Source organism: Phoenix dactylifera, chromosome 7 (assembly GCF_009389715.1).
Source record: "Phoenix dactylifera cultivar Barhee BC4 chromosome 7, palm_55x_up_171113_PBpolish2nd_filt_p, whole genome shotgun sequence".
Classification (NCBI taxonomy): Eukaryota; Viridiplantae; Streptophyta; class Magnoliopsida; order Arecales; family Arecaceae; genus Phoenix; species Phoenix dactylifera.
This window is the reverse complement of record NC_052398.1, coordinates 10,314,952-10,342,793: the sequence shown is the minus strand read 5'-3', so window position 1 is coordinate 10,342,793 and position 27,842 is coordinate 10,314,952. Positions and strand designations below refer to the sequence as shown.

Sequence of the window (27,842 nt, the reverse complement as noted above, 5' to 3'; positions counted from 1 at the left end):
CTGTTTCTATGTAGTATGAACTTCACAAACCAACCAAGCCCCTAGAATGCAAGGAACTGAAAAGCCCATACCAAATATGGCATGCTGTCATACATTAATGCATCACTTCCGGGACCTGCTACCAGACTCATCATTTCCAATGAGAAGGCCTTGCATTGGAGGAGAGGAGGGCACCAATAAGCTTCTAAGATCGTGCCCTCGTATAACAATCGGACAGTACGGTAGCATTACAGCAGATTGGCAATAGGGATGAACCATCCAGGTCTGAAACAGGCCTTCCCCTCAATTCTGATATCCTGATGGCGAGACCCAGCTCATATAAAAGTGGACAAGCTACGCTCTGATTATGATGCATCAAAATCATTTATTTGCTTTGGCATACTTTTCTCCTTAAAGAGCTATGATAGAAATATGAAAGATGAATAATCAAAACCAGACACGGAAAATCTTAAATAAATACGACATTTAAATTGAGTCTTGCTGCAGGAATGTGTTTAAATACAATCTTTCAAAACTAAGGGGAAAAACAATCAGCAACAGCAGATAGACATGTTCTCGGGAAAAAATAAAAAAGAAAAAGAAACATACAATAGAGCCAACTTCTAAAAAGAAAATGAAGATGCCTCGGATTCAAACATGAAAGAATGTAGAGACATACATATGCACGAACTGACTTCTTCTAAACCGTATGTGTACTCTGCCGCTCATTTTAACAGCCATATTCACACCTGTTTTGAAAGTGCCCCAGCAGCAAACAAAAGATTCCTCCGAGAGAACTGCCAGTACATACACAACCAATATTGAACTATTTACTAACAATGTATAGGAATAAAGAATCATAGGTTAATGTAAACAGTAAAGATAAGAGGCAGAAACTTTAATTCAAAAAAAAGAAGAGGAATTTTTCCAACCCGTAATGTGTAGACAGGAGTAGACTTGGTCGGGAGAGCCTTCAACAATCTCAGTCGGTTCGTGCTGCTAGCTTTGCTGATCAGAAGAAAGGATACAGCTTCTATAAGTACTGGTGCGCATAGCGCATAGGAGAATTATAAGGTTTGGAATGTAATTCAATCTTACTTCTCCTCCATCCTTGGCACCTTCATGCTGGCGGTCACATCCCATAATTTAACAGTACAGTCAGCAGATCCAGAAGCAAGCAATGTCCCCTCACAACTAAGGAGATCATGAAAGGATTAGTACTCCAAATACTGTTACTAGCTTTGCAGGAATTGCAAAGAAAAGAGTGATTCGAGGCACTCATAATATTCTGCTACTCACCAGTAAGGACAGACATCAAGGATACAAAGACCAATTTATTATTAAATCTATTGGGAGTATCAGAGCATCACTCAATTAAAAGGGAACAGCAGATATTAAACACGCAAACACTTGCAAAGAAATTTCTTTCTGCGAGACTATTGTGACAACAAAGTGAGAGAGCTCCAATTTTTAAGTTTAACAGACTTCCTATACCTTGCAAATTACCAATATGCCTTTTGACAGATGAAAACGTTCAGTATCAGTAATCTCCAAATTACCTTATGATTCTTAAGCTTCACAGCAGTTCCAGAGTCTATAACTGGCGGCAGTGCATCTTGTTAGCTTCACTTTTCATCTCCACATCATGAAGCCTCTTAGGTCCTGAGTTATTCTAGGCTAGCAAAGACCAGTTACCGACCTAATTCCATAAGGTCACGGTGATTGGAACATAAAATAATCAAAAGTTTTTTGAAAAAAAATGGCATGATGAAGAACAGTTGAGATTCCCAATGATGAATCATCAAAATGACATACATGTCCATTGACCAGATTTCCTAAAATTGTATTATACTTCAACGTTGTATTTCAGCAAGCTTTTGCAACCAAAGTAATGATCACAACCAACAAACAAGATCTAACCTGGCTATAGAGTTAGATTCAAATGTCATTGATTCCTAATATGAACCATCTTTCCCTTAGCAAAGCATGTGCCTTCAAATTCTTTTCCACATTGCCAGTTTCCCCTCCAGTCAGAGGCTCAGAGCCTAGATCCAAACAATCCTCTTCATCAGAAGAACTATTATCTGTATAAGACCAAACTATTTCACTTGGTTACACCACCTATTTCCTAATCAGAAACAAACATACCCTCCACCCTTTTGCACAAATCTTAGATCAAGAAATTATACAAATCCATCTCAATATCTTTGTTCCACACATGTTTATCTTTTTAGCCTAAACTTATTTCCTTGTCTGACATGAAAATCTATAAATGAACCGGGCCAAACCGCATGGTTTGGCCTATTATTTGGTTTTGGCCCTGAACCGGCCGGAACCGGTCCTGAACCGACTAAAACCGGCCGGAAAAGGTCTGAAGTGAATCTTACTAGTGCGATCCAGCCGGTTCGCACTGAGTCGACCCGATTCTAAACTGAACCCCTCCCTTTTTCTGTCTGATGTTAAAATAATGTTGGAAAAGCCCGAAAAGGCCATCCTAACAACATTTGTAAGCCGCAGAGAACTTTCCGCCTCTTCCTTCCCACCAAGGCAAAGATCACACCGATTCAGCACTTCAGAAGGAAGATTCAAGCCTACATAAGGTGTACTTCCTCTGTCCTATCTCATTTTCTCATTTTTTTTGGCATAAAAAAATAGCTTGAAAATTACAAAATAAGAAAAGATCATGACAATTTTCAATTTGGGCTTGATTTTATCATATGGTGTAGATCTATGGACGATCTACATAAAAACATAATTTTTTTTTAATTTATAAATTATATATAATTTTATAAAATTAAAAATATATTTTTGGATTCAAAAAATTAAAAAAATTAAAAAAAGAATTAAAAAACTGTAAAATCAGAAGCGTATTTAGGGGCATGCAAGTTACTCTCTATCAAAATTTAGAGTCCATTTATTCAAGTTTTGATGCGATCATGCTCATAGTGGCCTAGGCCTAAATTTGAAAAATATTAAAAAATTAGTCTTTGATGCATGCCCAAAAGCCTAAAAAAAATATATGTAGCATCCATTGTTAGATTCTACATGGATCTGAGCTGAAATTAATTTTTTAAAATATTAATATTTAAAAATTATTTTTAAACTCAAAAAATAATTAAAAAACATAAATAATACCAAAAATATGAAAATTAGTAATACGTATTACATAATTCAGAAGTAATTTCTGAAGTAAAAAAGATATTTTCTAAATTTATGATATTTAAATATATTTTTAAATTTAAAAATTATTATATATATATATATATATGAAAAATTAATATCATATATTCGATAAATTAGATGTATTTTCTAACGTACAAAAAATTATCATCATCATAGCAAAATTTTGTTACTTTTAAAGAATTGATAAATTGATATAGTTGATAAACTTGCAAAAATATAGCCATCAAGAAAAAAAGGAGCTAGAGCATGACATTAGTTGAAATCATAGACAAATGCTCTCGGATCGGCACCATTAGAAGTGCAACTGGTGCAACACAGAGTTCCAGAGAATAGGGGTAACCAGGTTGAAGCAGCACTTAGCTAATGATTACCCCCTGGTTATCCCGATGTACACAGAAGATTCGACGGCTGATAAATAAGCACTTTGCTGATTTCAGAGCCATGAAGAAGGGTTTCCAAGAAGGTGGAGGTGGACTGCCGAGCAACAGAGCGACCTTTCTATCACTTCAAAAAGTCAGAGGCGTCCGCTCCAGATGAAGAGGTATGGATTCAGGCTGTCATACAGGCGAGCCTGGATAATCAGTGGCAACAGGATGAGGTGGCTAGGTATAGGGCTCAATTTGGGCCCTTATACTACGAGTTGAGCTCTGGTTCTATGAGCAGCATGGCAGATTCAGAGTTCAGGAGGAACTCCTTAATCAGAAAAGCCGTCAACAGAGGCAGTGGCTGTATTGCATCTATGTTGGAAGCTTTTGGTAGCAAAAAGAAATCATCCAAAGAAATTCCACCAGGAGCAACAATTCATAATTTAAATCCACATGCCTTCTCCAGCAGAGATTCGAAGCAACAGAGGATTAACTCAATGCTGAAGAAGGATAAGAAAAATATATAACGAGCTATTGTTTCTTGTAGCATGCAACACCTCACTAATTATTTTATGATTTGTATTAAGATGCATCATTTAGGTTAAACCGGAGTCATAGAAATATCAAAAAACATCAAAAATATCAAAAAAATAAAAAAAACACCATATTAGACTTAAAATCATTAAAAAAGTTCAAAAAGAATGATTATCAATTCAATCAACTTGAAATACTCCACAAAAAAGAAAATTGAGCCTGCCGGTACGGATCCCAGTACCGATTCGGCGGACCTTGCTTCTGACTATGCTTAGAGTCTAAAGAAATAGGTGAACTTAAAGGAGACAAATGAAAGCAACATAGGATTGAATGAGAAATATCTACCAATTATTCAACTCACAATAACATTCCTAATTAAGCATAAAATATCTCCTTACCATCTTTTCCAGCTAAACTCCCCACATATTCGTCAAACTTTAACTGCAACCACATTACATGCATTCTGTCTATGTCTAACAATTTTTAGTCTCATTCGCTGGAGCGGTCTTTTCTATTTGCATTCGCTCAAGATTTTTCAAACATTAGATACCGAAGGCATCATACTTAACATGAGCAATCAGTTATATGCAACAGGAGGCAAGGGTAAAGGCCACCTCTAGCATGAACCACAGAGAATTTCATCATTATCTTCACATGACTCTAATTTCAATAAATGCCAGAATAAATAGTCTCAAGCTTTACTAATTCTACTAATTAGAGAATCTAATTATCTGGGTTTTTCAAAACAAGATCGACTAGCTGCATGTTGATTTCTATACTTAGATTTTCTTGTTTTCATGATTCCCAGCAGCATCAGCAAGTTTATAAAATAAACAAACTGGACTAAAGTATTTTGGGAGCTGCAGTTTTCTTGAACTTTGATTTTGCTTCAGAAGGGGAACATAAATCATGTAAAGCAACGGGTGTTGTGTAGTGTAAAGAGTCCATAGTGGATTTAGCATCACGAATATTGGCCAAGCAAGCTGCCCGTAAAGTTTGTTTTTCTTTCATTCAACACTAGCGAAAGAAGCATAAAAGCCAGCTGGTTGACTCATGGCAGTGATGTTTCACATCCAAAAATGCTGGAACACGGCTTCTTTCCTAGTGCTTAAATAAATGCAGCAAGAATGGAACGCATTGGGCACACCTACACATGGATATTTAGTTGCCAAATGATTTTTTTTAATGCTCATAAATGGCTTAATCAGTGTGTAGAACCTGCTGACCCAGCCCAAACTGCACCGTTGGTCAGGCCATGGGATCCCGTGGTTGAGTCAGTTCGCTCTTCTCTTCAATATAAACCCTCACCTGTTCGCATCCACACACCACTTTCCCAATCCCCACATCCTCTTCCAACTTGGGCTAAAAGAAAAGAAGACGGAAGAAGAGGAGCATGATATGTCAAAAACATTGTCCACCTCTCTCTTTTCCCATTTCCAATTCCTAACCCCTCCTCCCTTCTTCCCTCTTCAACTCCCATTCCAGACCCCAGAATCTCGTTCCCTCTGCTTTGGTTTCTCTTCCATGATCCAACAGCATTAGCAAAGCTCCTCTCCCACTACATAGCAGCGGTTGCACGGTGATCACCCAACACTTCTGCTATGTTGTGACAAACAATGTCATAGCCCCTCTCACACAACGTGGCCTCCACCAACGGCAATGGCTTCAACCGTGGGACAGAGGGAGAACAGAGATTGATCTATTACATTGCTGATGGCAAAGGACACGGAGTCATCGGACAGTAAAAAGAGAATGAGGAAAGGGGCACAATTTGGGCAGCTGGAGGACTGGTGCAAGGGGATTGGGAAAGTGGGATTATAGTCTTTTTTTTACTTTACCAGTAAAACCATGCAGGTTTAGTTGTCCAATGCAAGCTGTTCAAACAATCAAACTGCTTGAATTAGCAGTTCTAACAGTTTTCACAAATTTCTGAGTCTGAGTGCAACCAACCTAACAGGTCGACCTAGTAACACATTTTGGGTCTCAAAACACTCAGCTTAGTTCTACCATAAACTATGATGCCAAACAATGAGAAATAATAATATTCAGAAATAGTTTAACAAAAGATAGCATGTTATCAAACTCAATACCACAGTCCTCTTTACATGATGGCTAATTGATTAATTTATTTTTTGGGTTAATTATCGTTTTGGTCCTCCATGTTTAGGTCGAGTTTTTAGTAAGTCCCTAAACTTCAAAAAGCTCAAATTCGGTCCCTACTTTTTCTCAACTGTTTTAATATTATCCTTCCTCCGGTTTCCGACCACTCTCTCACTGAAAATCCCTGTTGGCATTAAGCGATGATTATGTAGCTGATTACGTGATGATGACGTAGCATATGGGTGACGATGTGGCATATAGATGATGACGTAGCATATGGGTGATGATGTGGCATATAGATGATGATGTAGCATATGGGTGATGATGTGGCACTCGATGACTAGATATGTTGGGGCAGAAAATTCTACAACACGTGTGGGTGATAATGTGGCATATGGGTAATGAAGTGCCACTCGGTGACTGGACACTTTTAGGCAGAAAATTTAACAGCATGTGCCTCATCATCACCTATATGCCATGTCATCACCCATATGCTGCATCATCAAAATAAAAAGTTTCATCTGTTATACCAGATCATCATGAATCAGCCACGTAATCACCAATCTAAGCAGTTTCTGCCACATAGCGGTCAGAATCCGGGGGAAGGACCACATTAAAACAGTTGAAAAAAATAAAGAGCAATTTGAACTTTTTGAAATTTAGGAACTTACTAAAAACCCAACCTAAACTTGGAGGACCAAAAGCATAATTAACCCTTATTTTTTTAATCAACTGGATAAAAATTTTTGATAAAGACATAACATAAAGCAAGAAAGAGAGTATAAATTACCTAAAAGCAAGTGTCCATATACAGGAGCTATGTCCCATTAATGGTGAAACACACCGACCGCTTGAGAGATCCCACATCATGATGGTACCATCTTCATCACCAGAAGCCATATATCGTCCGTCAAGAGACATTGCCAATGACAATACCATGCTCCTATGACCAATGAAAACACGTACACATTCCCCACTTTGTACATCCCAAAGTCTGACAGTTTTGTCGCTTGATCCGGTTGCAATGTAATTACAATTGGCATGCCATTGTACACACTGAGTAAAACAGAATTTTCTTATGATTATGTCAATCAATTATTCTACTACACAAGCTAGATGAAAGTATTGCAAAAAAAAAAAAGAAAAGAAACCCTAGCTGAGCACAGAAACACTTAAAGTCAAAAAAAGGGAAACAAATGAGATAATAGCAATTTACATTATATTTTGTACAATTTAACTTCTAGATTCCTCTATTTAAGCACAGCAATTTTAGTTTATTAAGAGTTCAGACCTTGATTTCAATGTAAGGAGTTAAATTGTTAGAAATCTAGTTGATGAAGGGATGAAAATTAGTTTGATGTGGTTTTTTTTTGTGAAATTTCGGTCTTTATTTTAGTTCAATTTAGTGTCACTTATTCACATGAACTTTTTCGTATGGGATTTGTCCTTTTCTCTTATTCATCCACACGAAAATGATAGGTGGCAGCCACATGGGATTTGTCCTTTTCTCAACTAGAAAGGAAAGGGTTGTACACTACCATCTTCTCAATTCTCACAGATGAATAGGGGAATCTGGTTTCTCTTACAAAGCGTAGGAGAAAAGAAATGAAAATGGAAAGGAAGAACAGAAAGATAAAGAGAAGAAAATGAAGGAGAAAACAGAATAAACCAAAACAAGGAAAAGAAAGAAATCCAGCTGTGCAGATCTGTTTATTCTCCTCGATTGTAGACACCAATAGGTCTTTCCTTCTTTTATTTTTTCTTTTTTATTGAAGAGGGTCAAGGAAAAAATCCTTGTGTTTGGAGCATTACATTAAGATTTTCGGGATATCTGGGTTTTAAAAGGGATGAGTATCTGCTATAGTTCATGTACATCATAAATAAATTCGTTTGTCTTCTCGCTCCTTCCTTGAAGGTCTGCTTCAAGTTTGGGTCATGCATTAACCTGTTTGCCAGTGGAATTGAACCTTCATGGTGGAAATAAGCTCTAAAGCCAAAGATTCAGGCTTCTTGGATTTTTTTTCTAAATGTAAACAAATGTTCTCATCATTAACTATAGTAGATTTGTTTCGAGATAAAAGGGTCTAGAGCAATTATCATGACAATTTCTCTGAGGTATAATTTGGCAGGTTCTTTTTGGATTTCAACCTCCTCCTACAATACTTGTTACCAAAGATTTTAGTCTCGATACTAGATCTCATACTGGTATCTTATTGCTTCAGGGTTGGGTTGATACACACCATACTGACACAGTACGCAAAAGGAGTCAAGATAACAGCAGGACCATTTGTCACAATACAAGAGCATATCAAACCTCCATACTGTATTGATATCAGGTCAGGTTCATATGGCATGCCCCATACCAGCTGAAACAAGTCGATACATAAATAACTACTTGTTACCATATTTAGTAGAAATTTCTGATTTTGATCAACATCAAGATCTGACTGACCAAGTAACCGTCCAATTAGATTTAGACAAGGTCCACCTCATCCAAATATGACCTGAAGAAGAAATACATATGTTCATATTGTATTTTCAAATCATATATAATATACTTAACAATATAATATAAGATACTCTCATATATGATAGACCTCTCAATGGTCAAATTCTAACCCGGATAAGCCCAATAAGTTAGGTCTGGGTCAAAATTTTGACCAAAGACACCTGATTATGACCTAGATACCTGAATATAACTCAACTGAAAGATACGGAATCATATGGGTGAAAAAAAGGATGGTGCCCATTGTGCTTGTATGCTAAAATACATGATAGCATTATTTAATTTCAAAATCCATTTTATTATTTAAAACTATACATGTAAAAACATGTGCAGACTAAAAGTCAATACATCGTCATACTTAGATCACAGCAAAACATGATCTCATATTCGTAATCCTCTTTGTTTTTGCACCCATTTGATGCATAGGTTAGAGGCAAGCAAAACATAGTCCTTGGTTTTTGAGCATTTTCAGTAAGGTAGATAATAATCAATGGTGTGGATCTTCAATTTGAGGGTCCATCCTTGTGATTTACGCAACTTTCACCCATCACACTCAAGGCCTTCGACCCTAAGCTTGTCCTGGAAGAAGTTCAATGTTCATACTAGAAAAGTCGTCCTGAAGGATCAATTTTTTTCAGAGAGAATGGAATCTTGCCAATCTGACTTTTCTCGCTCGTCCACCATTCCTAACTATGCCTGCAACCATCACAATTGCTGCCTAGTTCCTGACATCCACTATTCACCACTCTAGCCAATCATGGTTAACGAGAGGTAGTAAATGGACGCCAAAATCCCCAGCCTTAGAGATCTCAATGGGGGATGGCTAATCACACAACCGCTCTCAACCTCTCACACTATTAGGTAGGATTAGGTTTTACTAAGTTGGATAGCAGTTCCTTAATAGAGTTAGATATGGATCATTGTTTAGCCATCCTGCCAGATTATTGGATCAGATCATTTTATGCATGCATATATACAGAGACAGAGAGGTTATAATGCTTCTGAGAGCATTTGGCTACAAATGCTTCGCAATCAAAATTAATGAAGGACCCCTCAAAAAGAAATCAGCACTGTTGATCATGATTTACAATGTTTAAATTGGCTAGAAACCAAAAACCATGAATTTCTGAGGACCTTTATTCATACATCAAATGACAATAAAATTAACAATTTTAATAGTATGATAGTATGTTTTGTTTTAAAAACTCAGAAATATCAAACTGAAATTTGATTTGCATATATTTTAAAATTTAGATTAAGATCATCAGTTTGGAAATGCAAATTATATAGTTTATGCTATGTTTTTGCTCAGTGCAATACTTCTACCATTCATGTTTTGTTGGCTAGATGCATAAGCAAGAGAGCTCCAAAATAAACATGTTTCAGTTTCTATGAATTTTAAACATATTAGATCATTATCAGTGGTGCTGATTTTCATTTGAGAAGACCTTCATCGATTTTGGTTGCGAAGCATTTGGAGTGAAATGCTCTCAAAGTAGTTACATCCTCTCTCTCTCTCTCTCTCTCTCTCTCTGTCTATATATATATATATATATATATATATATATATATATATATATATATATTAGATATAGATGTGTGTGTGTGTATATATGTATGTATATCTATGTACATATATATGTGTGTGTGAGAGAGAGTGTGTCTATGTATCTATGTATATACCTATCTATGTATATGTATATGTGTGTGTCTACATATAGGTAGATAGATAGATAGAGCTAGACCTGGCTACACTTGAGTGGAACTATTTTGAGATCATCAATGTGGGACCTCCATTGTTCAATGTAGAACTAACCGGATCTGAGTGGAGATCCACTCGAGTCTAGCTCTCTATATATATGCATATGCATATGTGTGTGTGTGTAATATATGGTTTACAAAGCAATAGCTTTCACCTAATTATCGAGCATAATTTATTGCTTCCCTACAGATTGCAAGCTTTCAATATCAATGATTACTTCATCATGTGATCCCTCAAATATGTTTTGGATTTGAAATTTTATGCATCATTTCATAATTAGACCAAGTAGAACTACATATCAAGAAAAAATTATCTAATAAAAGATGGTATGATTTAATGCCAAAGCATAATGAAGAGTGAAATGATTGATAAATTCAAGATGAGGCAGCCGGCCAATAAAGGAGCATAGAAAAGGCCAATGCACATTTTTGTATCAATTTTTATCAGCATATAGTTTTAGACCTACTAGATGTATTTAGAGCAATAGATGATTAAGGAGTATTATTTAAATTTCATCGCTACGAAAAAAATTAATGAGTTCGATTATAAGATGTAATAAACAATACAAAGCAGGAAGAATTAGGTTTGCATAATAACTTTTGGAAAGAAAGCATAATTTGATTATTCGTTCATATTCATAACAATGTAAATGGAGAAGTCTGACATGCATGCCTGAACCCATTGCTTGCATAAAAACAAATCATTTGTCTACTTTTGATGCACCTTTAAATAATAATAAATATCTTTGATTCATGGGAAGATGATATATTTTTTCAACCTATAATTAATAAACAACATATTAGGCTTGCCCTTAATAGAAAAAAACACCGCCTTTGCATCAAATGGTCCCACAGAATAATTGCTATAGTAACAAAATGAATTGGATAAAGTACAATCTAGTAAAAGACTAATGCAAAATCACAGGGACTAGACTTACATCAACATCAGAAAGATGTCCAGCCATTATTCGCAGAGGTTGGATTCTGTCCATCGACCAAATTCTAGCAGTCCGATCATGTGAACAACTAGCAAAATAATGGCCAACAGGACTAAACTGTGCCAAAAGTAAAACATACGCATATGATTCAGATGTCAAAGCATACATGAGAGATCTATACATGTTCTATGATATATAAATAAAGAACTATATTAATCTCAAAATCTAGATACTAGATTTATTTATGCAAGAGAAATTGTGGAAATAAGCTATCAGTTCATGAACTGCTGTTTATGGGAATCCTCTGAAACATACTTGAAACAAGAACTACCTTAAGATATAGATAATGGCTTTCAAGCATGAGTAATGATGATTCATAAAGTCAAAAAACAAAATTAGCTCTTAAACCAGATAGAAATAAATCCATGTAAGCAGTATACCAGAAGACACGCATATGGTATTCTATGCATTTCACTGCTTACTGCTTCCAGAATATGATATTAAAGCCATAGCACAATCACTGTAATAAAATTTTATTTATAAACAAATCCCCAGGAATAAGAATGAAAGAAACAAATATTGCACAATACATAGTATACTATTGTAGCACCATATAATATGTATATTACATATCTATAGCTACATATCAATGAAGAGTATGCACTTCCCAAGTCAACTGAGGAGGTCGAAAATTACATACAGACATCAAAACTTATTATCCAATAATTACCACCACGAGTGATGTACTACATATTTTGTTGGCTTTATAATTAACTAGTGACAGGAACATGCAACATGACTGATGCTTTGAATTGCTACAATTAGTTACATGAATATCCTGGATCTTATCTTCAAAAGTAACATACTAAGCTCATAATTTATTTTTTCATAGATATCCACATTTTGACAAGTGCTCTCCAAACAGAGGTTTAGGAATGTAGCAAAAAGGAGGTACATTTTTCAATTATAAGTTCCAGTCGCTTAAGCAAAATGGAGACAACCCATAAATAACCCATGGAAGTACTGATTAGTATTACACAAATAAAAATATTACATTTCAAATTCAAGTATTTGGGTGTCTACTTCATCAAGAGGAAAGTAAATATGTCATAGATCCATATATATATATATATATATATATGTGTGTGTGTGTGTGTGTGTGTGTGTGTGTGTGTGTGTGTGTATGTGTGTGTGTGTATATATATACATACATATATGTACATATATGTACGTATATATATATATATGTATATATATGTATATACATGTATGTACCTCAAGAGGAAAGTAAATATGTCATAGATCCATAAATATGTCACATACATATTCAGAAAATAAATGTCATTTAGTCTAATGATAATGTAGAAAAGAGTTGTATGATAACATTTACAGAATTAAAGAAACATGTACTTGGGAAAGTCAAAAAAAATTCTCCTATGTTTCTTAAAAGAAAATGTATCGAATGAATCTTAATAATTAAATTCACAAATCTGACTGTTTTGTTTCATCTTAAGTGGATGACTCGTGTATCAGCAAGATATTACCAGGGGTGTATCTGAAGGGTGGCTGGTGGGGCACGACCTGCCCTAAGGATTATGAAATCTCCTATACCCACATAATAAGATCCCTATGCATTTTGCATTCCCCTATTAATGACCCCCCAGGTCATAGGTTAACCATTCCTTTAAAACTCACCTCTGATAGAGTTTTCTAATTCTAGTACATCTCTCATTCCATTGTCATACTAACATTTTTTCCAATACAGTCATGAGTCATGACTATTTCAAAAAACATGGGATCATACATGCCCACTGATAAAACTTTTTGGTTTTTAGTTTAGTATAATCATGTAGTTTATAGAGAGCATTTAGGAATCTAAAATTTGCCCAATTTTTCAGTAAATGTCGTGTAGTTTGCTAGTATGGTATAGGTTACTGTTCCATTTCAGAATCATCACCACGGAGGTCAAAGAGTATGAGAGGGCAAAAAGAATTTGAGAGATGTGGGTGGCCTAAAAGAACTAATGAGAGAGATCTTTTATTCTTCTCTAGATCATTCATTCCCGCCACCTCTTTTAAGGTTTACTTCATTAGCTTTTCTTAAATCAGAAAACTTTAATATTCTTCTATTATCTCTAAGCTTTCAAAATTTTTGTCACATTTGCATATCTAAATAACCTTAAAATTATCATTAATATTATATGTAACTTTTTGTTGAGCCTCTTCATATGCTAGACAATAGTTAATAAATTTTTGAGTTGTTTCTGTTGGTCCATGTTTTCTTTTCTAAAGATCGTGACCATTTAGTGTTCTTGACCATTTATTTCTTTTTAATATGTAAATTGGGTGCAAAGTTTCACAATTTAGCTCGAAATCAAAATCATCTATATTCAAAGTCAAAAAAATATCAAAAAGCATAACTTCCTTTCCATCTCCATTTTGTGTTCTCACTGAATATTTTTTCATTAGTCTCATGCGAGGTTTGCCATCTCGGTACCGGACCTCGTACCAGAGCCACACTGGTACGGTGCCGGTACAGTACAGTAAGAAATTTTTTTGGCGTACCGAGTGTTGATACGCCATCCGTACTGGGTACCGATACTGAACTGGTATGGTACGCTCGATACGCCATACGTACTGGATATCGGTACTGAACTGGTATGGTACGCCTCGTACCGTCCGGTTCGAGCCGGTACGGCATACCTTATTCTCATGTCTCTATCACAAAACAAAGTTATTTGGGTAGTTTCTCGAAGCGCATTAAATTAGCTGTTATAACTTTAAGAAATGTCAAGTATAGATTTATAATACATATTCTTTTATTAGCAAACTTAGATAATTCTACACAAGGGCCCCCCACACCCCCCCCCCCCCCCAGGAAAAATTTCTGGGTCCGCCCCTGTATAACCATGTACTTGGATTGAATGCTATAAAGAAGGAACGATAATTATGTTAAAGCAAGCAAAATGAGAACCAACTCTCGATATTGCCATCATCCCCACTGTAGCTATTGCCTGGAAGATTACAAGCCTACACTAATTCTTACTCTTCCATCCCTTTCATCTGGCACCATTTCCCCAATTTGTTTTTTATTTTTTAATGTCGTAATTGCCATTTAGGTAAATTTGACTCTACTTACATCCACAAAGGATAAAGGAAAATTGACTTCAAGTGTGACGAACTACACCGTGTCTTGAAATGTTTCAACCCGGATAGGGCTCATTTTGGATTTCATATTGGATTTTGGGAAGTAGCATTGTGGAAATATTAATGTGAATAACTTAGATAAAATCAACATCAAGCCTACCAAAAAGAGAAAACATTTCTTTCGTAATTGGAAGAGAAGAGCGACTAACATGAGGATCTTCCACTTCAAAATTAGGATAGAGCAGGAAAAATTCAGGCTTTTATGTTGGCTAGGACTGATCTTTCAGCATTTCTCTGGTTTATTTGGCAAGACAAAGTATTTTGAAGGTATCGAACCCAAGGTTCGCCGTACCGGTACCGAACCCCGTACCGGTGCCGCATTAGTATAGGCGTACCGAGTGTCGGTACGGTACCGTACGCTCAGTACCGACCGTACCGACATTGGTGTACCGATACCGGTACCCATCGGTACGGGTACGGTACGTTCGGTACCGACCGGTACCGACCGGTACAGCGAACCTTGATCGAACCCATGTTTGACTTTTCAACACAATAGTTGGCCCTGTTAATGTTCTTTACCTAAATGTAGCTAGGAAACTGAAGCAGTGAGTGCTAAAACTTTTGTTTATGACTGGAATTCCCTTGTTGATCACAAAGGGCAAAATGGTGTGTGTTGAAGCAGGAAAGCCCTGCTCAAAGATTGCTGAAACTGAACTCTGATGGTTTGCTTTGCGCTTCTTGATCTTCTTGTAGTGATCTTTCTCAGATATGAAAATAGAATTCCAGTTATTATGCATTCTATGGAGCCACTGAAGGCCCGAAGAAGAACATCTTCATGAGTTGAAGCAAATTCGAAATCAAGGTAGTTCCTAGCAAGTAAGGAATTTGTCTCATTACTTTATTGTCTCCTCTTAGTTACAGATGATATATAAACATCAATGTATGAGTTCATTGATGAGGTAGTGGTTGTATGTCTGAAGCAAGACCAAAGTGGCACATGTATGGTGGTTTACTTTCTACTATGCAAAGATTGGAGATCCAATTATAAGTCAATCTTCAATTTCCTCACCACGTGAGAGAAATTGGATTGCTTTTAAGGTTTCAATAAGGACCAGTTGGAGACTAAAAGACAGAAAGATTTAGTTCTTGTAAATGTTGATAATCACCTCATGGCGACCATGGGCGGGAAAGAAGGGCCAACTCAAAATTAATCAATTTTCATAAGAGCAATGAACATATTGAGCTCGAATAAGTTGACCTAGTTGATGGTGACGAGGATAGTGATGACAAAGAAAACAAAGAGTTCAAAGTTGGATCCTAGCTAGATCAATCTGAGTATACTTAAGAATATTGCCTTTTTGAATATGTCTATTTGTTGCATTAAAATATATTATGAGGCCTTGGCATTTAGAAGAGAAGATGATGTACCTGAATTTTTTCTAGGAAGACAAATAAAGGAAAAATTTATGAGGTTGTTCATGAATATCCCTGTACTAAAGCATGAAAGCATTTTTTCTGTTTGTTATTTATTAGGGAAATTTTGGAAACAAACAAAACTAGGGATTTTAAGTTGCATAATCGAATAGAAAAAAAAATGCAATCAGTCTGATTCTTTTATTTCACACTTGGCAAGCATGCACTATGCATGTGTGGTTGAAAAGAAGATCGAGAAAAATTGTGTCCTGCGAGGCTGAATGCATTGACAAGTTCTTATAACCGTATGTAAAACTTAATACTAGTTATTGAATACTAGAGTCAAAGAGTTAATAGAAATTAAATTTCAAGAGGTCGCATGCCATTTATATTTGTGAGGTATCAAAAAATAAGGATTTAGACAAAGTGAAATTAGTTTTGAATGTCAGAATTAAGGGGTTACATGATTTTAAAGTTTATTAGGCTGTGCATAGATATCCTATGGTCTGAATACTAAAGGATAAGAGCATTATCATATAAACTTTTAACGAAAAATACACTTGCATCCCTTCAAGTTTGCCTATTTTTCATAGCGACCCCTCATCTCTAAAAATTTCTCAAAGTAGGCCTCTAGAATGCCAAGTTACAAAGTGGCCCCCTCCGTCCAACTTCCAACCAATGCCATTGATGAACATGCGCAAATGACCAACATGTGCTCATTTTCCTCACTCTTTTTTCTGTTCTTCTTCCATCCATTTCCATCATTAGGAGGCAAGGCAAGCACACTGAAGTCTGCCTCCATGATCTCCAGGTTGAGGCCATTGGGCCCATGACTGGGCTTGACGCCAACCACTATCCCCTTAAAGGTGATGTTGGTTGTGGGGTTGGCAGCAAAGTTGTAGAGCTTCATACCATTGCCCTTGTCGAAACAAACAGCACATGCAGGAAGCATGTGAGCATCGTAGACAAGGCCCTTGCCACTGGAGATGCTGTTGGCAAGGATCATCATGGCACCACTAGCCTCGATAACCACCACCTTTGGCGACCTATAGGCTGATGTTGCAGTTGCAGATCATGAAGTAGTGCTGTACTAGCTTGGGATCCATGGAGTTCTCCATGCAGAAGAAGGCAAAGATGCCATCAAGCTTGCCCAAGTACATCAAGGGAACATCGTGCCAGTGAAGGGCCTGTCAGAATAAAGGAAACCGCCACAAGGCAGCAGCCACCGCCGAGGATGACTTTGGCAGGGAATGTCCCATCGATACTGACAGTACAGAGGTGCTGAGCCAGGGCACAAGGTTGGCGATGAATATGAGTGTGAGGTTATTGGTAGAAATGAAAACCCCTTTACAGATGCAATACTATCACCACTGTAGATGAAGACGGAGTTGTCGGCGATGGCATAGTCGAAGCCAACAAGGATATCAAAGGCAGCCCTTCCAGCAGATGGTGGTCCACTTGGAAGAGATCGGAAGTAGAGGACATCTGAGATTTTTTTTTTTTTTGGTGTGTGTGTGTGTTTTTTTTTTTTTTTGGGGGGGGGGGGGGGGGGGGTGTATTATTGTATTGTTGATAAATATACTGTTTAAGTAGTTGCCTAATAGCAATGGAGGTAAGGTGACATGAAGGCATGAAGAGTAGAGTTGGGTGGTGGGTGAGAATCACATAGGATGGTAGGATAAAGGAGGCATGAGATTTTATGCAGGAGCCCATGGCAGAGAGAAAGGCAATATTAAGGGAGGCCAAGTCAGGAGGGATGCGAAATGGGGAGCGGTGGACAGCATCATGGGAGGCTAGGCTGAGGAGGTCGGAGAAGGGGAGGGGCGAGTAGCATCATGGGAGGCCAAGGCGAAGGGGGTGGAGGATAGGAAGGTGAAGGAAAAGGGGATGGGAGATCGGAGGGCATGGCGGCATTGTGGGAGATGAGGGCATATTAGGAGATTCAACAGATTTTAAGACTTGTGATGGTCACCTGAGTCTTCTACCTAAAGGCCGTTCAACGACATTGGATAGACAGGGCAATTCATGACAAAATATAAGCTGGATGCCTACTTTGAGACTATTTAGAGATGAAAGGGTCACTGTACGAAATAGGCAAACTGGAGGGATTGTCAATGTATTTTTCCCTAACTATTATTTGTTAACTTCTTTTATAAAATAGGGTTGCAAATGGGTTAAAGAATAAATAGATGGCATGCACGTTCAATTTAGCAGAAATGGATGCTTAAGTTCTCAACTGACCACTTTATGCAATGCCTAATTTTTCAAGTGGTTGCAGCTTAAGCACTAAGCATGCCTAACTGTTCAAACATCTATTTAAACACTTAAGAAGCCATTTAATCTGTTTAACTGCTTAAATCATAATCTATCAATTAAACCTAAAAAATAAGTTCCAATGTTTTACAATACATACATACATATATTATTGTAATTATGAAACTACAACATCTAATATGCTAGCAGACAAGATCTAAGATTCATGATTCTTCTTACTTGAACATCCCACACAGGGTAATTATGACCTTTGTAGCAGACAAGATTTGAATTCAGTTTGGTACTCCATAACCGGACTGCAGTGAAAAAATTATGGCATTTCTTAGTAATGTGTGGCTCTCGAATGCATAATAGGAACAAATCACAAAATCAGTATATGAAAACTTAGCATGGTTAACGAAGCTTTACTTGTTGAATCTGATGATGAAGACAAAAGAAAATCCCCAAAAGGACTAAATGTAGCTGAATAAACAGGTCCAGCATGACCCTGAAACAATGTGTAAGATCTTTTCCTCTCCTCCGGCCCCAGCAAATGCTCATTTTGAACAGATTCACTTTCCCCCTGCAAATTGGCTGAAGGTTGTTGTTCGGTAACTGAAACACTTTCATTATGACAGTCTAACAAATTTTGAAATAAAACCAAAACTCAAAGAACTTGGTTCCTAACAATCAGAAGAACAATACACAAATTCATGCGAGCATGTCGACAATTAAGAGTGACAAAAATTTAAACTTCTTTCAAGAACAGAGTTATACAAAGGTGTTACAAAAAGTTTAAAAAAAAAACTTAGGAAAATGTCTTATGGGGATCTATATGACAGCTGCATCAAAATAAGGTGAGAAAAGTAACCACCAAATAGCAATGCTGAGGTAGCAGAATGTTAAATATCACATTAGCTGCATTATAAGCGAGGAAGATATGGATTTGCACTAGGATGAAAGATTCAAGCAAGATGGAAGCTTTCGCACTACTTATTATATGATAATCTCATTAGACATATAATGTTGAAGAACCACCATTCGTTAGGAGGCATGTGTACCACAACATAATTGCAATAACGGATGTATAGAAATATCAGTAAAGGATGAAAAACATCAAGAGTTAAGCAGGAATTGGAAGAGACAAACAAAGTGTTTCAGAATCATTGGTAACTCATTATGATAAAGATGGAGGATATTGTGCAAACTGTTATTGAGATAAATGCAAATCAATCTATGCCCCAATGGGAGATGAAAGAGCAACAGAAGTGACAAAAATCCTAGGAAACATATTATCATAAATGTCAAAAGGTAAACCACAAAGTCTACTTTCTTACTTAAGCAGGTGATAGAAAGATTTATGATACTATGGGATTTTGCTTTTCTTTTTCTTTTAGTTTTCATTGAAAGCTTATTAAGGAGTAGCATGAGAGCTGATACATAAGATATTACCGGTTCTAGTGAGAACATTAACAGATATGTACAGAGGAGATGAGCTTAGGAAGAAAAGTAGATGTGTTTCAAGTTGTGATTGCAATGAGGGTCTGCCTATAGGTTATAATCTCTTTAGAATTCTAAACAAGAAATGCCGAACCAGACCGAACTATCCGGTTCGGCTCATACAGAACCAACTTGGTAGAAAACTGGGTTAGTTCGGCCTTTGGATTCGGCTCTAACCAGCCAGAACCGGTCCCGAACTTACCAAAACCAGCCGGAAAAGGTCCGAACCGAACCTTACTGGTGCGAAAAAGCCGAAACCGATCGGTTCCGTTCGAACTCGGTGCAAACACCGAGTTGACCCGATTCTGAACCAGGCCCCTCCCTTTTCTTTTGTCTGGTGTTAAAATGATGTTGGGAAGGCCCGAGAAGGCCTTCCCAACAACATTTGTAAGAGCGGAGAACTTTCCGCCTTTTTCTTCCAAGCACAAATAAGGTATGCTTCCTGTCCCCTATCTCAGTCCCTCATTTTTGGGGGAGCTTGAAAAAATACCTCGAAAATTGTAAAATAAAGAAAGATCATGCCAAAACTTTCGATTTAAGCTTGATTTTATTATATGTTGTAGATCTATGAACGATCTACACAATGATATATAAATTTTTAATTTTTGAATTATATATAATTTTTAAAAATTAAAAATATATTTTTGGATTAAAAAGTAAAAAATGTATTTTCAAAAATATAAATTAAAAAAATGTAAAATTAGAAGCGTATTTAGATGCATGCAAGCTACTTTCTAGCAAAATTTAGTGTCTAATCATTCAAGTTTTAATGCGATAATGCGCATAGTGGCCAAGGCCTAAATTTGAAAAAAATTAAAATATAAGAGCTTTTGATGCATGCCCAAGAGCCTAAAAAAATATATATAGCATCCATTATTGGGTTCTACATGAATCCAAGCTGAAATTAATTTTTTAAAATATTAATATTTAAAAATATTTTCAAATTCTAAAAATATTTAAAAATATATAAATAATACCAAAAATTATAAAAAATTAGTAGTACATATTACATAATTCAAAAATAATTTCTGAAGTAGAAAACATATTTTCTGAATTTATATATTTAAACATATTTTTAAATTTAAAAATTATAAAAACTATATAAATAAATAAATAAAAATACAATATTTCTTAATCTTAAATATCGGTATGTATATTGTACTTTAAATGTATGCAATTGATCGTATTGTTTTATAATTTTCACATCACTATTTGATTTAAGGATATTTTATGTTACTTCTTGTGGCATGCAACATCTCACCAATCATTTTATGATTTGTATTATTTTAAAACAATAAGATGCATCATTTAGATTAAACCAGAATCATAAAAATATCAAAAAACATCAAAAAAATATCAAATTAGACTTAAAATTATTAAAGAAAGTTCAAAAAGAGTGATTACCAATTAAATTAATTTAGAATACTCCAATAAAAATTGGACGTGCCGGTTTACTGAACCATCTGCCGACCGGTACAGGTCCCGGCACCAGTTTGGCGGACCTTGCTTCTAAAGGATGATCTAACATATAATAGTAAGAGAATTGTGGCATATGTTTGTGAAACTAAAATTGTTAATTTTTAAAATCAGAATAACTTTGAAACGAGAGAAAATTAAATAGGTAGTCATGAAGAAAAAGAAAAATAAAATGAACTATAAAAGAGATAGGAATCCAACCTAGTGGCATCATGTACAAAAATGGTCGCCCAACTATAATTAAACACAAAAAATTCCCATCAGTAATCACTTTTTTGTCTCAAATTATTCAACAAAATGGAGACAAATAAAATAGAACATGTTAGATGAAAGCGTTATCTGATTATTGCAATCTTATTTCAGTTTGGTTTGCAAGCTTTTTGGAAAACTTGTCACGATGTCATGAAAGAGGCACATGTAACAAGTGAACAGCAAATAGAATGGTTGATAGATGAACCTTACTTTCCTATTTCCATTTCAGAGAATTAAACCTAGCATTTAATATGCTCACTGATTTTTTTTTGGGTTGTCAACAGGTAGAATCTGACAGCAAGTTCAGGCCCAGCCTGCAGCATCCAGGCAGGAAAATATATGAGGCCTGACAGGGATAAGCATAGGCAGTTGACCATTTGTATGCGTATTCAAAACTCATCCATCTTTTAAACATTTTGGGATTGGTCTACACTTTTAACTTTTTCCAATCCATCCTAGCCGCCGCCAATAGAGAAGGAGAGAAAGCATCATTCCATTTTTATGTAATATAATTCAACTTATGCACATGTTTACCCACTGACTTTTACATAATTAGGATCACCATGCACTAGAAATTTACCAATAGTAAATGCAGGCAATAATTCTTACAGGTTTTGGTGGGTCGACCAATCTTTGCCATGTCCCAAACCTGCAAAAACATGCATAAGTTTTTTACTAATTTCGATGAAACTATTAAACTCCTACAGGAGGAAAAAGGAATACAAAACAAAACGTCCCCACTTTCAACAAGAAAAATAACCTTCAGAGAAGAGTCGGAAAATCCACCAGCAACCAATGACCCATCATGAGAAATAGATGAACAATTTAAACTAGAACACATTCAAGACACAAGTCAGGCCACCAAAAATAGCAAATAAAGCAACTGGAGAGGCATCGAGTGGTAAATAAATGTTTGACTGTAATCTGACGATGATTACCTGTTATGTGTATTAATGAAGGTATAGAAGCTGATAGAAGGTAATGCCAAGCTACTTAATTGCACCCGATTTCTTAAGTCCTCGAGAATAGATTGTTCTACTTCAGTAGTCCTGAAATTATAGACAATGTAAATGTTCAATCTAGAAACATTCCATCCATCATTAATCCGATAATTAGTGGCCTACTATCTATTTATTGGATGAAACGATAAGTGAAACAGAACAAAGTAACTTGAGAAGTAAATCTAATCAGAGCATCTAAGTACAAAATTACTGACTTGATGCATCAGGATGTTATCAATGTAATCTATAAGGGTTCAATCTTACTACGATATTTGACATAATTAGAAAATTAATAAATAAAGACGTCCATCCACACCGCTAAATATAATTTACACATCTTAAAACAAATCAATTCCAAAATTCAGCAAGCTTTCCACAAACCAAATCACATTATTGATCTTGTCACCAAAAGATATCTATGTTGTGGCCACTTGAACCATATCTAAAAACCTCAAAAATATATGTCTAACATTTTACAATGGTAGAATTCTAACTTAGATTATACCAAAAATATCATAGCTGATATTGCAATTTAGAAAATCAGCAATTTAAAAAAAAAAAACAAAAACTGACCTAGGTTAAGATCATAAAAGATTGTTGTAGCTACAAGCCTAGGAGTATCTAAGCCCAAATCGTAGCAATTCTAAGCCCAAATCCTAGCAATGTCAGTGTCATAATGCACATCACTGATGGTGATCTACAACAATTTGAAAATGCAGAAACCAAAAGAATCAGATGTTTCAGAGGATTCTTAATCTTAACTATGGATTAAGTAGTAAAAGAAAGTTGATTATAGCAGTTGAGCTATGCGAAAAAGAATGGTAAGCCATATAAATCATAATACACGCTGTTCATCATGACCCATATATCTTTATACGGACCAAATATCAACACATTTGGATACTTCCAAACCACAACTATATCAGATTAGTGCATCTTCCCCTTAAAAGCCACCCATTATATGACCACTAGATGAGTGTGCAAGAAACCTAAACCACATTAATGTTGGTTCCGATGCATTTTTACTGATGAAGACTATGAACACAGAAGCGGACTCTCAATTGGATGGTCTATAATGTACATGCACAAAGACATATGCAGAAAAACACAGGCATGCAAACACGAACACAGAGGCGCACACAGGCAGACGTGCACATACACAGGCATAGTTAAGTTTTGGTCCATAAAACTGCATGAACTCTGCCATGGAAAGATTATGTGCATTGTGAGAGACAAACAGATGTGCATAATAATCAAGATAAACTAAACCGCTAGATACTTAGCATCCACAGTGCTAGGAAATGATACTTGATGTAAACATATTTAAATTTTGAATGAAGATAACATTAAGGTTTAAGAAAGATTGGTTTTTTGTTTTTGGTTTCAATGGATGATTTGAACATGATTTTGAGTTGTCAACTTTAAGGTCGCACTATTTGCCACTATGAATTACGATTAGAAGCAAAATCATTTCCCACTAAATTACGAATTCCACTTCATATGTAGGGCCATAATTTCTCTGCATGTCTGAAATACATAGTTAACCCATAGAGTTGTCTTCATCAAACATGGTCATCTAGCGTAAATATTTGTCAATGTTGAAGATTTGCAGTAACTATACCGCATTTTCTTTAATGCAGTGACTATTTTACGTCCATATGGGAAACCTAGAAACTGTCTTATGTTTATGACCCAAAAATTTATGGCAATGAATATAAGAATTCACGGTTATAAGTACAAAAACAAAAGGAGTGAAGGGGTAATCTTGTTTTTTACATCACAGGTAGAGTAAGCTCTGGTTTCACTCGAGGAGCCATGGAGACTGTGCTTGTCTCAGAGCGGATGTTTTTCCCCGTTGCACCAACAAGCTTGTCCTTTTTCAACTTCTTGACAGAAACACCTTGTTTTGCTCCCTCCACAGACCTTTTCTGCTGAAGTTATAAAGGTTTGGGATTAACTTAGAAAAAAACATGATCCAAAAAACGATTAATGTGCATTTCAAGTTCCATGACTAAAGTGGACTTAAGTAATGGACATGCAACTAAGTGAGCTGAATGAAGAATGTAGAGTAGAACTAGGAATTCATAATCAGTATATTGGCATTCAAGAATACCGAAATTTAGAGATATAATATAGCATCTGCGATCTGTACAAAGAAGCTCCCCTTTGCTACAGATTAAGCAAGGGTTAAATAGCATGTTTAGGAACTCAAAACATATCATATCAACAATAATTGTGAATTTCTTAAACATCAAAAGTTTCCTAACTGCCAAGCCTCATCTAGGAATGTCAATGGGCCAAGCTAATCTAAGATTTTCAATAGGCCTGACTCTATAGCCCATCTCAAGATGGTACAAAATGATAAAACAGAGCCTGCAGATCAGCCCAATGAGATCCCTAGCCTTATCCCATCTATATGTGTCAGCTTTATCAATAGCTTCATGAATCTATCATCCATTCAATAAGTACATAAATATTAAGAGTAAAAAAGTTAAGTGCATAGAATAATGAAATAGTATGCAATATACCACTAGGTCGATAGGGATGTCAATATCAACATATCTAATGCACGTTAATGATTCGAATGAAGACAATAATATTAACCATTTTGAATATTTTAGTCAGAAAATTGGGCAGGAAGCTATAGAAATGTGAAAAGCCAATTAAGATGGTATGGGCACATCCACATATGCATGCAAATCTTGAAGAGGAGGGTTACTTCAACTAATGTTGAGAGATTCAGGAAGTTGAAGCAAACATTCAACATAACATGGACATGAGTTGTGAAAAAAGATATGGAAAAGCTCGAAATAACATTAGAGATGGGCATAGAAAGGAATGCTTAGCAATGGGGATTCAGGATTTATAAAGCCAACATCAAATAGTTTGTACAGGCTTGATGTTTATGGTTATCGATACAACACATTTTCTTTGTAAGAACAACTTTCTTGTATACATCTTAGCTACTTTCCACTAGAGGCCATAATAAGATTATAGTTTGGGCTGGTTTCCCTGCTAAGATACGCTAGCTTTTCTACGGCTTGTGGATCTCTTGTGGAGAAAAAAAAAATCAGAAGACAATTAACTGTAAGGCTAACTCTTAACTTACACATTTCTTCTGATGTATGCCCAGCATATATACATTTAATGGCGACTACAATTAGTGTAGGTCTTTTAACACCTTCGAAGCTTTAATTAGCTTTATCCTTCTCATCATTGTTTAAAAATTGAAATAGTTTAAACTCAATTTTTAGATTCTTCAACTTGGGGTGTCACACTTGCTTCATAATTTCCCTGAAAACCCACTCCTATAACTAGATTTTTTTCCTCCTTTTTTTTATGAGACATAATTTACCTACCTGTGCATCCAAATCCATTCTGTCACCCACTACTGATTCTGGTACCAACGTCAATGGTCTCCATAATTTTAACAGGAACTAAGGTTTATTCTGCCGAGCCAAAAAGGAACTAATGGTCTTGCTTGTTTCGCACCTCAACACACTTCTCAAATCTTTTGTCCGACTCAACCATGGTTTTATTCATTAGAGTGGGTATTCTTTACTCCTTAATAGTCACTGACATCATAATGAACCTCATTCATAATATACCTTGTTTTGTTACTATTAACATGTCACACATTGAGAGGTAACGCTCTGATCCTCCAAAATTTTTTATGCCTACATCTCAAGTTCTAATCCATTCATTAAGCAAATCTTTTGCACATTCCATATATGTCAACTTCATATATCTATTTTATATAATTAGGAAATTCATGCATGAAAAAGACAAAATATTTTGCACTATACATGCCATATTGATATCTTGTAGATAAAGATCTCATGGACCATGCAACCAGGCTTGCACATATCTTGAAGCAAATACTTCAAAAAAGTGTCAACTTTGGTACAATATCGCCATCCTTCAATGGTTATCTAAATCTCAGTTTATGTAAGGTTACTAATGTATGACGCCATATTTAAGACTTGAGTATGGCATTCAAGTCCAAATATATAACATCATGCAAATATCAACAGGAGGTCAACTCTTTCGATTGCTTGTGAAGAGGATCGATGCATACACACACATCTCTAATAAAAAGCGTAAAATAGAGCAAGAAACATGGCATGCGAACAAGCCTTTGGACTTGATTCATATCTCCACATAGACTCACCCAATTGCTTCGTTAGCCCACCTCCAAGCAGAGACCACAAGCCCCAAACAGGTCTAACTGAACAACATTTTGCTTTAAAAAATCATATCATCCACGGAAAGATGTATTGAGCTCACCTTTGACTTTGAAGATGTGAACCTCATGATCAGGTTATTTATTAGATTGTTATAGAGGGAAGATTACGTCCATAGCTCAATGTATGTTGTCTCTAAGAACATAGAAGTTCAGAAGGGCAAGTTTGTTCGGTGGAATTATTGCACACGAGAGAGATCCTATTACACCATTGCATAAAAACCACTAGGTCAAGGATTAAGTAATGGCTTTTTAACAGTTTAACATCTTTCATAATCAACTACTTCGTGCCAAAGGCCTTTATTTTGTCAAGAAACTCACCACATCTATGTGTGCATGTAGTCATGAATTTATGCATTGGCACATGCATGATCATATAATAATATGGCAATATTTCGATTTGCAAGATCAAAGGTTGAAAGCCAACTACTTGCCTTGCTATCTTCTGGGTCCACCTCTTTGTTTTCACCCTCAGCCTTCTCAGAGTCTGAAAGTGCTCTCTCCAAACGTTCTTCAACTGAATCTTCAAGCAACTGCAATTGCACAGATATTAATTAAAAATATCTGCAGAATACACTAGACGTACCATGGTAAAGAAGAAAGTGTGCATTTCTAACAGGTAACAACTCACAATTCCATTTATGTTTTATAAAAGAGAATGGAACAATAGCTATTCTCCTTTACATTTTTAATATAAAAAGGCTATTTAACTCCAGCAATTAAATAATAAATTTTAACAAATGCTGGAAACACTAAACAAAATTATGTATAAGTTGTTATTTTAGTTAATATAATGCATTTTTAATAAAGTGTGACTGGACTTTGCTTAAAAAGCATTCCCATTTTGTATATCAGTTTTCAAATAAAACAAAAGAAAAGCTGATAGTTAAATGTTATGATTGTTTCAAAGTCCTGTAAAGACTGACAAATGCTAATATGTGATTTGATGTCTGTAGCATTCTCCCAATCAAAGAATTTTGAACATATATAGGATCCAAGATTCCAAATTTTGTTCCTGCACATCCCGTGGAAATTTTTGTAGATACCATTCAAATTTAACATTGACAGTTTGATACTATTCCCAATAACTTCCTATTGCTAAAGTACACCCTACCAGTGCACAGCAAGGGAGGTTAGCTCAAGTTCATATCCTCCCCTGGCAGAAATATTTTTTGTTGCATTGCAAATAGAA

General features: G+C 35.8%; 1 protein-coding gene across 5 annotated transcripts in view; it reads right to left on the bottom strand.

The window, feature by feature from the left end:
* Positions 1-448: 448 nt before the first annotated feature.
* The window catches only part of LOC103707790 (transcription initiation factor TFIID subunit 5), a 46,208-nt gene continuing 18,814 nt past the window's right edge, over positions 449-27,842 (bottom strand). The window contains exons 8-19 of one of the 5 annotated variants that reach the window (XM_039128271.1): positions 27,085-27,183; positions 24,184-24,338; positions 22,345-22,455; positions 22,167-22,236; positions 21,987-22,055; positions 18,608-18,761; positions 18,419-18,495; positions 11,367-11,483; positions 6,952-7,217; positions 1,078-1,173; positions 912-987; positions 449-776 (exon numbers count right to left, since the gene is read on the bottom strand). In XM_039128271.1, the coding sequence (XP_038984199.1) occupies positions 723-776; positions 912-987; positions 1,078-1,173; positions 6,952-7,217; positions 11,367-11,483; positions 18,419-18,495; positions 18,608-18,761; positions 21,987-22,055; positions 22,167-22,236; positions 22,345-22,455; positions 24,184-24,338; positions 27,085-27,183 (1,344 nt within the window). In that variant the 3' untranslated portion in view covers positions 449-722. Of the gene's footprint in view, positions 777-911; positions 988-1,077; positions 1,174-6,951; positions 7,218-11,366; positions 11,484-18,418; positions 18,496-18,607; positions 18,794-21,986; positions 22,056-22,166; positions 22,237-22,344; positions 22,456-24,183; positions 24,339-27,084; positions 27,184-27,842 lie in introns of all 5 variants that reach the window. The other 4 variants (XM_008792446.2, XM_008792448.2, XM_008792447.2 and 1 more) reach the window with 4 other exon arrangements.